The sequence below is a fragment of the Pomacea canaliculata genome, linkage group LG5, assembly GCF_003073045.1.
Source record: "Pomacea canaliculata isolate SZHN2017 linkage group LG5, ASM307304v1, whole genome shotgun sequence".
NCBI classification, from domain to species: Eukaryota; Metazoa; Mollusca; class Gastropoda; order Architaenioglossa; family Ampullariidae; genus Pomacea; species Pomacea canaliculata.
Genome location: NC_037594.1, coordinates 16,999,379 through 17,012,433, shown reverse-complemented (window position 1 = coordinate 17,012,433; position 13,055 = coordinate 16,999,379). Strand labels below are relative to the sequence as shown.

The 13,055-nt window shown below is 43.4% G+C and overlaps 1 protein-coding gene across 2 annotated transcripts in view; it reads left to right on the top strand.

Annotated features, from left to right (window-relative positions):
* The window catches only part of LOC112564765, a 65,111-nt gene extending 54,078 nt beyond the window's left edge, over positions 1–11,033 (top strand). For both annotated transcript variants that reach the window (XM_025239826.1, XM_025239825.1), the window contains exons 2-3: positions 8,909–9,021; positions 9,264–11,033. In XM_025239826.1, coding sequence (XP_025095611.1) covers positions 8,909–9,021; positions 9,264–9,524 — 374 coding nt within the window. In that variant the 3' untranslated portion in view covers positions 9,525–11,033. The remainder of the gene's footprint in view (positions 1–8,908; positions 9,022–9,263) is intronic.
* Positions 11,034–13,055: the final 2,022 nt, after the last annotated feature.

The following is a 13,055-nucleotide window of genomic DNA, read 5'->3' as shown; positions in this document are numbered from 1 at the left end:
AGAACTAAGAGAGAGACAGGTTCGTAAAACTAGAAATTCGACAATGTATCTTTCCTGACACGCGAAAAATCTTCTAATGTTTACATAACGAATGCTGAAATTGCTTTGGATAAAAACAAAACAAAACAAAACAAAACAAACAAAACAAAACAAAAAAAAAACAAAAAACAAAAGCAGAACCCAGACGCAGTCTTCATGATTTAGAACCTGTTTAGACAGATGCACAATGAATAGTCTCCCAACCGATATCTATTTTCCACTTAAAGGTCATCCTCAAGACCTTTGTATAGTCTAACCTCGTGGAGTGGTATGTATCAATGACAAATAGACAGTAGGATAAACCCGTGTCCCGAAGACTGAATCTTGATGAGATGCTTTTCCCTGTACGTTATTTTGAATAAAAGGCTAGGTGATGATGGCTAGCTTTTGTCAGAGGAGGATTTTCGTTAGAGTGAGTTCAGATCAGTGGCTGCATGTGTACAAAGAGGGAGGAGGAGGGGAGGGAGGGGGAGGAGGGGGAGGGTTTAAGTTTCAGTCTTTAGCCTGTTTGATGGCATGCAAAATGTCCGGTACCAGCTACCAGACCCGTGGTGTCCGCTTGCCGCAACAGTCGAAAGATCAGGGCCTGTAGCAAACTTTCTCGTCAGCTGGTCAATACAACGTCTTCTGAGGACAGGAAGGCCAACTCCACGGTCGCCTGGAAACGCTGACTTGTTTATGCGACATTTCCTTTTTTCGGCTGCTGGCGGGCGGATTCCCCTAGACTCCCTTGATGAAACTGTTGAAATATCTATCCCTTGTTTTAGGGCCCTTCGCAAACAATAACGGGAACAATTACATCAGCCTGCCGTGCAGTGTGCTGATAGAATAAGAAACATGGCGCCCAGAGCGACCTATTCTCTCTCAACTTTTTTCTCACAATCTCTCAAATTCTCTCTCTCTCTCTGCGTTGATATAACGCAATGAGAGGCTGAGGTGGTTGTTCCAACTCGTCTCTCTAAACAGAAAAGGATGAAAAAAAGTCTTCCTCACGTTGCAAGCATCTTGTCATTTGTGAAAATCATTCATGATAATTACTTCTAATTTAGGGACTGGCGAGAGTAGAGGGAAAAAGCAGGATAAAAGAATTTGATATAATGATTGTGACGGAGCTTTGAGTTAAGAGATGATTAGGTTTATTATGATTCCAGAAATGAGGCAGAGCAGTATTTTTTAAAGTCTAACCTAAGGCATTAATTACGGTCTTCAGGGTGGCTCGCAAATATTAATAAGGCGGCTTACATCAGCAGAGCTGTCCAAGAAAGACAGAGGCATACCCTAGGGTAATCGTGTGTGTTTTGGTCTCTGTTTCTCTCTGCACTGTCTATTATCCAGTGTCTGAAATGCATTGCCCTTTCGCTTCTTACAGTGGTCACCTTGGAAGCTGGCAAATCGGGTCTCAGGACCCGCCTAGTGTGTGATGGTCTCCAGAAGCTGGCAACCTCTTTCTTTTTTCCACTATCTCTCCTCCTCTATCCTTTATTGTTTCCAACTGTGCTACTGCATTTGGTTTTTGTTTTGCACTTTTGTTCATGCGCACTGAGTTCACTGACAGGGGAAGTGTGATATATATATATCATCATCATCAGCAGCATGTTCCATAAAGGGGCACAAGCTGTTCTGCGAAGCAAGTGTTAGTGTCATGTTCTGAGAGAGGGTAATGCACAACGTGACAAACGTGAATATGAAAGTTCACAGCAGCGAGCAGAACAGGACCCTGGACTGGAGGATGGTACTGGCTTCCTGTGTGATGTAGGGTAGGCTTGATATGCTCACCGAGCTGAACACAAATCTCGTCACACCGCATGCATGCACCTACAAATGTCAGAGTTCGACTGTCGCAGACGCTGCCAAGCGTGCACGGCATTCACGTAGTCGTCCTGCATTTGAGTTCTTTCGTTCCTGGACAAAGACAAACTATGGTTCTGGTAGACCCTTCTTCTATTTTTTTTATTTATTATTAAAAGAATGTCACAGCACGCGCTGCTTAAAATATACGATAATGAAAAAGAAACAATAACTCCCACACTCACATCAAAGAGTTACCCATGATAGTTGCACGACACTGCTGATGATACCACTGGGAAATTCCTACAACTTGTCATTCAGTGCTAAAAGCTGTTTTTCCCTTGCAGCAGTCAGCTGATCTGGAGAATCATAAAAATTGGCGCGTAGTACCGACAGTAGATGTTACTGTCGTATACAGAAGGCTGTACTTAAAAACACTTAGTCGCAGTCACTGGGGACTGATATACAGAATGGAACAGAAAAGAAAAAAAAAAAACTACCGTATCTTCGGGTTGTTGTTGTGAACTCTGGCGCCACCTCTGGGCGACGGGCGACAGCATCTCGTTGCTTAGCAATGTCGACTGATGGGCCAGTCGTATCGAAGTCGTCGAAGCCCGATTCGTCTGAAAAAGCATTCACGTTTTTCATGTCTTTCCGGCTTAATTGCTGTGCCTACTAACAGTTTATTTTAAAAAATTCAAAAAGAGATATACATTAAAATTCGAAATGAATTAACGAATCCGGAGAAAAATAGTTACTGCACACGGATAAACAGCCTCCACGTCCCACACAGTGTCTTCGCGTGTCTCGCTGGAAGTGAATAGCTGGCCAGTGACAGTTAAATAATAGCATCCCACTATATTCTAGAATATTCTAAACTATTTGTAAAAGGGTTGAATATTCATGCTCTCGCCGTTACTCCTTCAAGACGTGTGGTTGGGTCGAGCCACTTGCCTGCCATGCCACTCGTCTGTGACATAACTGTCAGTCTGTGACGTAGGATGCTACGTCCTTCTTACGTGAGGCCGTTCTTATGACCGTTCTTGGTTTTCTCCTTTCTTCAATACCTTTGCCTCTCCTTGTCCTTTTCTTTCTGCATTCTCTACTCTCTTTACTTCTCTCTTTTTCTCTCTCATGGTCACTGCCCTGATTCTTTTCCCATCTGCATCTCCTTCTCTCACTACCATGCTCCCTACCCCTTCTCTCGGTCTCTGGTCACTTCTTCCAGCACCTTCAGACAGAATGGTGTTCTCTGTAAAGGTCGCGAGTCTTTGACAAGATGGTGTTGTGTTACAGACGAACCACAAATCAAAGCACCTGGCCACCACCTTCTCCCATCGAGAAAACTGGCGGAACTGGAGACCTGGAAGATGGGTGAATGGTAGGGCGCGGGAGGGAGGGGTTGGGATGGTGGAGTCTATTTGGTCTATTACCATATCGATTCTCTTCCATAGCGGCGGGCAGGGGGATGGTGCGACAAGCCAACCTCTTCCTCAGCAGACAGTTACTTGACTGTAATTAGGTATGAAGCCATCGTTTGTTGTCTCCCTTGCAAGCCCGTGTGCGCGTGCGTTGAAATACTTTGCGGTCTGTGTGTGTGTGTGCACGCGCGCGTCCATGCTGAGAAAGAGGGAGAGAAAATGGGAGGGGTGGAGAGAGAAGGGGATCGCTTATTGATTGTAGTGGTTAAGGTTTTTATCTCATTCTTTGTATTTTGCTCAAAATAATGAGATATTTTAAATATATTTGTGTCATACTGCATTAAGCATACTGTGTAGTCTCCTATGCATGAAACACAGGTATTACAAAGCCATTTATTAAATTTAGAATTGGGACATCTGTACTAAAATGCCATCATCTGCGTTACTATGTTAATGAAAAATAAACCAGAATCGTTCATTTTATCCCAAAGTTATGAAAAGTGAGCAAGAGGAGGCGGTGGGGAGGAAAAAAAAAAAAAACCCAAACAAACGAGAAAACGGGTTTCCAACGAAATGGCCGGAACTCAACCATTCTGAGTGATGATTCCCTTAGTAATTGAGTCTGTTAGTAAAAACATCCAACACTACGTCTGACAGTCTGCTGGTTCTCTCCGCTCCCTGACAGTGAGTTATTAACGAAGACTTCTGGAACTTGCTGGAACACAGCTGGCTGTGCGCTGACGTCACTGACAACCTTGGCAACATCTGCAACCCTCCAACCTCTACCACTGCTCTCGAGCTTTATGTGGGTCATTACCATTGCACCTCAAGAGTATTCCAAGATTTGAAGCATTCAGTGTAAAGAGAAAAGGCATATGCTAAAATAATCTTGAGTCTTGTCTAGCCCTGAGCTGAATGATCTGAAAGATTTATCGCGAGCCAAGTGATAATTTCTGCTGAACTTTGACTAAACTAAGATTAATATTAGACCCTAAATATATAAGTTTTCTTGTTTGAGTAAAAGTTTTTTATGCTTTTTACAAATCTCTCTTTAAAAAAAAAATTGTTTAAAATGTCAATAATTTGTGCTAACGAACTCAGATTAAGTGACAAGCTAGGCTGTCGATTCCAACTTTTGTTTTCCTTTTTCTAGCTTTTAAAAATAGCTTTTCAGTTCTTTCATGCCGTCGTGTCCTGATTGACCGGAGATGAAGCAGAATGGCGGACATGACCTTCACGCTTTGCAATCTAATTTGATGCCAGAGAAAGTTTAAAGCGGGCTTCAAGTCCAGTTCTTAGACATGTCCCGATCGATCTTTTACAAAAATCAGTGGCCATGTCAGTGGAGGAGAGCGTTTTCGGGGATGAAAATCGATGGAGAGAGATAAGCAGGATTTTCGCAGGGATGAAGAGGGGACGATGGTGTGAGTTAGGGAAAAGAGCTCTGGCTCCTGGCTTGGCGCTGACACAAGAAGTGCATTAGGGGTAAGGGAAGAAACAGGAAGCGGAGGACATGAGGGGCTGTTCACCACCGCGCCTGAACTGCAGCCTGCTGCGCGTGGACTCTCTCGGTTCCAGCTTTACAAGCTAGCCCGAAGTCGTCTCAGCATCCCTGCATGTAGCAAACTCACGACTGTCAGCAATCGAATACCACGTGTCTGATTTCCTTCCGGTTATGGCATCTCGTGGCATATTTCTGGACCTCAGCAAATATTGTACTTAGGATGTACTAAGTAGTCAAGGGTACACTTCACTCTCGTCCTTCATTCTGTAAGAGTTCTCCACGTTAATGATCTTAGCTGGAAGGCTGGAACTTTTAACTTCTTCGGTTTGGAAGCCAAGGCAAATTTTCCACCTTCCCCACCTGCCCACGTGTAAGTAAATGCTCCCCCGTGCGTGAAGGCCTACATTTTAAAGGCACGACTTACATAGCAGGCTTTACACAGGATACTCAAAGTATCTTCTTTATGGGAATAAAGTGACCCCTGAAAGTATTGAGGTTAGTTACCATTACATAACATACAAAATGTTTCCACGGTAATAAAGTGTAAAAGTTCAATTCATAGACAACTTTTACTCGGACAGTCCATGTTTTGGCTACTGTAGTTTATACAGGCCTATATATGGTTATACACGTCTACATTGCTGCTCGTATTTGTTCACGCTTACGTTAATTCAAGTTTTTAAAATGTACTCTACTTTTTTTCTTTATCAGCATGATAAATAAAACAAAAGCACGCTGACAGGGCTGAAAACCAAACTAAAACATGCGAGTGGCGTATCTTTTACCTGCTGTAAACGGCGCGTATAATCACTCAAGGGAGACAAGCCCCATTATTAGACTGTGTCTGAAAATTAGTTCTGGCTGGCAGTTACGACTGGCTGCAAAGCGTGCCTGGAGCTGGCTTGAGAATAGACACGTGCTACTCCAGACTTCCACATCTAGAGGAAAAGCTGTCACTGGCAATTTGGATTTTCGTCATGGAGACTGGCCGAGGTTTCGCCACACGCCCGAGAGTAATTCGCCTTGGGTTGCTATTTATAGCAGCTGCCCTGCATCTTGCTCTTGTTAGAGGGGATGGCGCCGGATTCGTGTAACTTTACAATTTCAACTTGCACATCAACCAACGGCGAGTTTTGAAGGTGAAGCTGAAAACCTTAGAAAATGTCTGAGTTATTCGTATATTCGATCAGGTTGGTAGACGCACTAATAATGCAGTCTGTAAATTTCAGCTTCTTAAATACAACCGTTTATTTATTATATATTTCAAAGTTGACGATTTCCATCTGTAATCAGCAAGTGTCGCAAATTCTTGGTTCTGCGATTGAATAACTTGTTACGTTATAAGAATCAACTCCACGCTGCATCGCAAAAGCATGTAAACAATGCCCAGCGGTTGGAGCGATGTGTCGAATTCCTTGGCAGGTGTAAATTTATTTTGCTTCAGCAACGAAGAAATTCTGCACGGTCTCAAAGTACATAATAGATATTATTAAACTGGGAACAAGTTTGATATCAGAGAACCATGGTCTATATTCATTCAACCGATGTGCCGCACCAAAACTGCGCGGAGCTTCAAAGTCAATCTCTATAGTGACTTTCCAAGCATCTACCCCTGCCCCGTTCTCGTTTTAACCGATATAAAAACTAAAATATTCCTACCACCCGTTTCATTAAAGGCAGCTCATTAACGGCACAGAATTCCAGGCCTACTCCCCTCTGTTCAATAGGATCGTACCCGCTACCTCTGTTCAACCAGGTAATTATTAATCACATTCAACTTATTGGAACTATACCGCCGATCGTCTGTCGCAACTATGACGAATCATATACAACTGACTAGATCACTCCATCCTCCTTCCACACAATACAACGCACAAAATCCAATAATTTCCAGAATGTATCTCTACCTTCTTCACACAAATCAACTATTCCTAATCAGTGGGCACTCAAGCAGAAACAAAACAAAACCAAAAAAAATCCTCTTTCATAACAGCAATAATAAATAAGCTTGTATAGTCGTGTAGCACTTTCATCCAAAATAAATCATTCCGGATGCACACAACTCAGTTTTACCAAGAGAGAAATTCTTCCATCTCATTCCAAAGCAGCAGACGATCGACTTTGTATTACTCGCCCCTACCCCCAACAAAGCTGATGTAATAAAAATCTCACTTGGACAGGAAATATCTCGTGACTTCCTCACTGCGTGTCATAACATAAAATATTTCCATACCATCATGTCGGCCTATAGGCCCTCCGCTGCTTGCCCCATGATATCAAATGTGAGCAAAAGCGAATAAATGTTTAAAGATGACTGTTGAGAAATCCAAATACTGGAAATAGATGTCGATGTAGCACGCGAAGCAGACGAAAAAGAATGGCTTCCCAAAAATTTTGCAGGCTGCAGCAGATCGGTAGGTAAAAGATATGAAAATTTTGGTGAACAATATTTTTATAACAACTGCGAAAAGGATAACAAGCAGGAAAATCTTTCAGACACAACTTAGGGAACGAATCATGATCTACTGTATGTACATCACCACAAGAAACACCTGTATACTTGTATGTCTTGCCCTTTATTACTCTCAGACATGAACTGTTTCAGTGCTGATGGATTGGATAAAGAAAAAATAACAGAAAACGTTGTGCCATGGAGTCTTAATTGTATTAACTTTTTTTCATCAAGTGCCTTTCCATCCTATGGGTAAAACATTCTAACATTTACATGTTTCATTGGATTTACATGACAAAGCATTTACACTTTTACATATTTATATCATAGATTCTGAAATTGATGAGTGTTCCTCCTCTTCTTTGTAAAGGGGCATGTGGATAGTAGCTTCTGGACATCACATGATTGTTATTTTTCAAAGGCAGACAGCTAAATGTAATAGCTGACATGACCTAGAACTTTCAAAACTAATATTTCACTACCTTTTTCAGCTGAATTTTTAATGTTTGCAGCTTTTCTTTTTTCTTTTTTTTCCTCTGCTACAAGCTTATTTGGAGTTGAGTTTATGCAAGAAACTGCATCTTTCTGTGTGTCTCCTAAAGTCTTTCTCTCTTGACCGCACCATTTTCTTCCCTATTGCTAACATTGCTGAAGACAAGAACTTACTAACCTTATAATATATATACTCCCATTGTTTGTTGTTTATTATTTATTGATGTATTGAAAATGTTCACACTGACCAGAAAATGTGAGATTTAATTATGTATGGTTTTTTTTTTTTAATCACTGAGTTTCTTAGTTTACAAGGCTTTGTTCCACATGGGACTTTAAGCTCCAGACTGTTCTGTCCAGACCGTTAGTATGGTAGTGATGGTTGAGTTTGTAATCGTCACTGTTGTGACAGATTCTACAAGCACATTACAAACACTGGACGTTTTCGGGTGGAACAGTGATGTTGCTTTCTTCTGAGAGGAGACGGGGCTCACGGATTGTCAGGGCAAACGGACCATGTGACTCCTGTCTGTCCCCATCAAGGGGTTTCGTCATGCAGCAATGGTAGTTTTTCCATTACTCGGACATTTTCTTTTTCACTTGCCTCCGCTGAAAGATAGGACAGATGACAAGATAGCGTGTGGAGGGAGGGCAGGCGAAGACAAAACACAACCATGTCTTTACTTGGAACAGTCAAAGGGCTTGTCGTCACGCAAGCTCTCCTCATTCTTCACACTTCTCTTATTATTTCTTTTTGTGTGGTGTGACTGTATGCTTGCGTGCCTGTGTGTGTTTAGGCAAAGGAAGGGGAAAAGAAAAACATCATCTCGTTTGTGCCTCTTTCAAATTATTTTGTTAGTGATTTAAACTTTTTCGAAGTCAACTTTATGTAAGGGAAAATGAAGCTAAAGAAAACAGGAGAAAGTATGAGAGCCTAAGGAATCCCACATGACATGAACAGACATCCAGTCTCCTCCTCCTCCTGTGATCAGCATCCTTTTTTTGTATGTTTCAAGACCACCTATAGAGAAGGAGTGGGAGTAGTAGAATGTGTGCCGAATGGGATTTGTTGGAAATGTGTTGGAAAAGTGGATTGGTACAAATGGCTGCTCATCAGTCAACTCTGTGAAGGGTAGGGATGAGCCTGCGTATGTGGGTTTGTGTGTGCTTCGTGTATGTTGCTGTTATTAGTCTTCTTAATGTTGTTGGCAGGTTCGGTGGCCGCCCTGTCTTGCTGGCACTGCATTGCGGACAACTGTGAGCAGAATCCGGAAGACAACTACAAGGCTGCCAAGCGGCAATGCTTGGAAGGGCAGTTCTGTCAGGTCAGTGACAGTGTCAGAACAAGGAATATGTCGATGGTGGTAAAGGTAAAGCAGCTATGATAAGACAACACAACGGCAGTGTCAGGCGAGGTACTCTCCGACGGCGACGACAATGACGTCATGAAAATAGCCGCGACACAACTAGGTGTGTGTGAGAGAGAGAGAGGGTGCAGGTAGATGTAGACCGTGAGAAAGGTGGATATCACAGAAAAAGTTGGATGATACCATTATTCGTGTTGCAGAAGGTGACGTTCGAGATGCATAGCGATGTCGGCAGCGCTACCTACTCCTCCGTCGTGCGAAGCTGCGCGGAGAACTGCATGGACCAGGACGACTTCCGCCAGAACTGCAGCAACTGGTTGTTGACCACGCGAGGCTGTGTCAAACGCACGTGCTGCAACGACGAGGACTTGTGCAATGGTGCGGCCATCCCCTCCACTCATCTCTGGTGCCTTGGGCCCTTCACAGCACTTGTGTGGCTCTTGGGGACTCACTTGTTATAACGTCGCCACGTATGAGGACCACGACCACCTCGTGATGAAGGGTGGGGTAGGGACTAGAAGTGGTGTGCTCGTTATTATGTAACATGGACAATGCTTGAAATCAGCTTTGTTGCTGCTGTAATGGCGAATTTCATGGATACTGGCAGCAGGAAAGTCGTCTGCACTTCGAAGCTGAAAGTATCCAGCTTCTGTATAAATTCTGTGCGATTTAAAATACACTGCATTGGAAACTTTGAGGGAAAAAAAAAATACAGGCGGAAGTTCTCAAAATTTGACAGTCTGGATTAGAAACAAAGCCGCAGTGCGTTCTCTTCGTCGTCGCTATAAGACGGGTTCTGTCTGGGCAAAAAAATGTTCTCCTTCCCAGGACAGCACTTGTTATGAAAACTATGTTCCTATACATTTTCTCAGGTAGAAAAGACTGATTTTTGACCAAGTGGAGTAGTAGTTGTGCTGTGTTTACGTGGATTTATGAGAACAGTTCTATCATGCGCACTCTCTTCTTGTACAGCTTAGTTTTTGTTTTTTTTTTTTGTGTAGTGTTGGCATAAGTCTGGACTGGCACCAGTGGTGTAGCTTTTCATCATATCGAAAGGGAACACACACACACACACAGAAGCTAATTACCAGAAAACCTGTGGGACATTAGATATAAATTGTCTAAATGCTACTCGCCTCCCCTCATCCCCCAAAAGGAAAGGTTCACGCTATGTTGTAATGCCATTGATCAACCAAGCAAATCGAAATAGTGGCAAGAGAATCCCCAGTTGTGTAGTTTGAAGCATTGGTTTGAAGCAACGTCGATTCGAGTGGCCGGTAGTGATGCTGGAAACGGAGAGGTCAGCGCCAGGTCTCACGGGACAGGTGTGTCACTACGTCACAAGGTGCGGTCAGACAGCTATGACTGTCCAAGTCTCGTTAAAGCTAACACTCGACACAGACAAAGCATCGACATCCTCAAATATTTCAAATGCTTTGAACGTTCTTCCGATATTAACGAAGCCAGGCTAGCATCGCAGTGAACATTATGGTAAAGGGATGTACAAAGAAGGTGCGTGAAGAGGGAGTAACTTAAAACAACCTCAACTTGGACTGACCTGGGACACAGCTGAGGACACTTATTTACAGTCATGTGTCTCGTGGGGAGCTCCTAGTGTTTGCGAAATGCTGTCTGGCGTGAGTCGGTCAGAAAATACGTTAATGGAGAAACCTTGCTGCTGTCTACGTCGTTAACTGATGCAGACAGTTTTCACTTCCATTGCGTCAAGAGCTCCCGGGTGGGTGGAGAAGGAAGGAAACGCAGACAACTCATTTGTTGAAATCAGCGACTTCGTGCTGCGCAAAGCACTAAACAGACAAAGCCACGCAACAGTCGTGTCTTTCTCATAAGCTGCCTGAAGATGTACAGGAAATAAAGGAGAACTGTCTTGGTTATGTGTCCTTTTTAAATGTCATTCCGCCCTGTTTACACAATGCAGACAAACTGTATTAAAACAGTTTCTTGTTTTAGTATTTTGCCTTGTTTACGCTTGACTTACGTTGATTTTGCGGATCACCTTTGGATGTAAAGGCAGCATACAACGGCCTGTGGTCTAGCGAGATAACTGGATGGTCATCTGGACAGTTATACAGTTTTGGGAGCTTTTAACAGACTGTTACTTGTTTTTGACATTCAAATAATTGTCATGTAGTGATGTCTTGTGCATCTAGCCCTATTTATATCTTAACAAGCGACAAAGGGGTTATTTCAAGCCGTAGGCTACATTTCAATCACTGCCGTCCTTTTATTTTTGCTGATGTCTTTTATTTTAATTTATTTCTATTTAGAACATGTTTTTGCAATCTGACTTCAACCCCGTATGCGCTCGAGCTTGTTTGTGACTCGCTGTTGCTGTCTGCCATCAGATCGACGATATCGGCAGAACACAGGAGACTTAGTGGCCTCCTTTCGACGGATACGGAAGTGTGATGCTCATGAAGTGCACCACGCGTGATTTTCTCTAGGTTGAACAGCACCAGAAGCAAAGGGTAGCCATCGGATAAAGTTCGCCCACCTGGTTAAGGAGTATCGAGCTGCTGTAACTGGAGCGTTTCAATGGTTTGGACGATGCCCTCATTAATGTTGAATTTCCGCATCACGTGACACAGTTCCTCGTGCCAGACTCTGACGAAGGTCTTCTTGAAATCAAATTCAGCGGTTAATGTTGAAGATGTTTATGGATCAGATTGTGACTGATGAAGATCTGGTCAACCGTGTTCCTGCTGGTTCTGAAGCTAGCCTGCTCTTCGTCGACGAGTTAGTCATTGGAATGAGGTCGTTATGGGTCTCGGGCTGTAAATAGCCCGCTCGACCTCTTCCCGTAGAACTGTGGGTCTGCAGGATTATCGTTCATAACCTAAAGGATGCTTGGATCTGTTGCCAGCTGGAAGTTGTACAGGTCAGTACAGTATTCGGTCAATCGGTCCATCGTGTAGTCTTCTCACCCGTAAAGAAGTTACCAGCGCCGTCTTCGGTAATTGACCTTCGCTGGTAAGGGTCTTACAAAAAAGGTCTTACTGTTGTCACTCCAAGCCATCCCTTCATCAATCTCACATCTCTTGTCAATCCAGGTTTTCCTGGCTTCCTTTATCCCTTTCATGACATCTCATTTGACCTTCCGATACTCGGCAACTGCTGCAGGGCTTGTCTTGTACTCTTCATGGCCCTCCAGCGATAATAAATGTCGAGGACCTCTTTCGTGGCTCAGGGCTTCTTCTTTGTCTTCGAGCGCCTGTATATCTCTTCGGCTGTAGTCAGGAGTGCCTCTTTGATGTTACCAGAAAGGGTTTCCAGAATCAGTTAAGTTTAAGGCGTCGAAATTACCTCCAACTTGAGCCTGAAAGACTTTCGACAACTGCCGGGTCTGACTTTCTCCAGATAAAAACGATTTCAAGGGTTGCTGCGTTTCACCTTCAGGAGTGTTAAGAGATTGCGGTCGTTATTTATTTCCCACCGGGATATGACTTTGTCTGGGCCTTGCTAATGTTGAACCTGAAGCATCTCTGAAGAAAGATGAAGCTGATCCAGTTATGGATAGAACCATCCAGAGAGCGCGAAGTCGCAAGCCTCGACGTTTTACGAGGTGGAGAGTGTTGGAGAAGTTTAGCCTATGACTTCGAACGAACTATAGAAGGCTCAGACCCCTGTCGTTCGTCTCATCAAGATCGAAACGGATGACATTATTTGCCCATTGACGATACATATCTTGGCCGACCCCGAATTCTGATACCCGATCATGGTGAGTCCTTTTGGGATACACCCTTTTCCACTCATTCTAATTGTTCATAGAAATACTCCACGTCGTGATCATCATGCGTGTAGGTTGGGGCATATACTTGAATGATGATTTTGTGAGGATCTGGCAGCGATGAGAATGGAGTCAGCCTGCCAGAGATGAAGGAGGGGGGAGGTGTTCTCGTCGTCAAAAGCTTTCGTGCAGATATGCAGTGTCCTGGCCAGTACTTTCATCGTGGAAAACTTTCGCACAGATG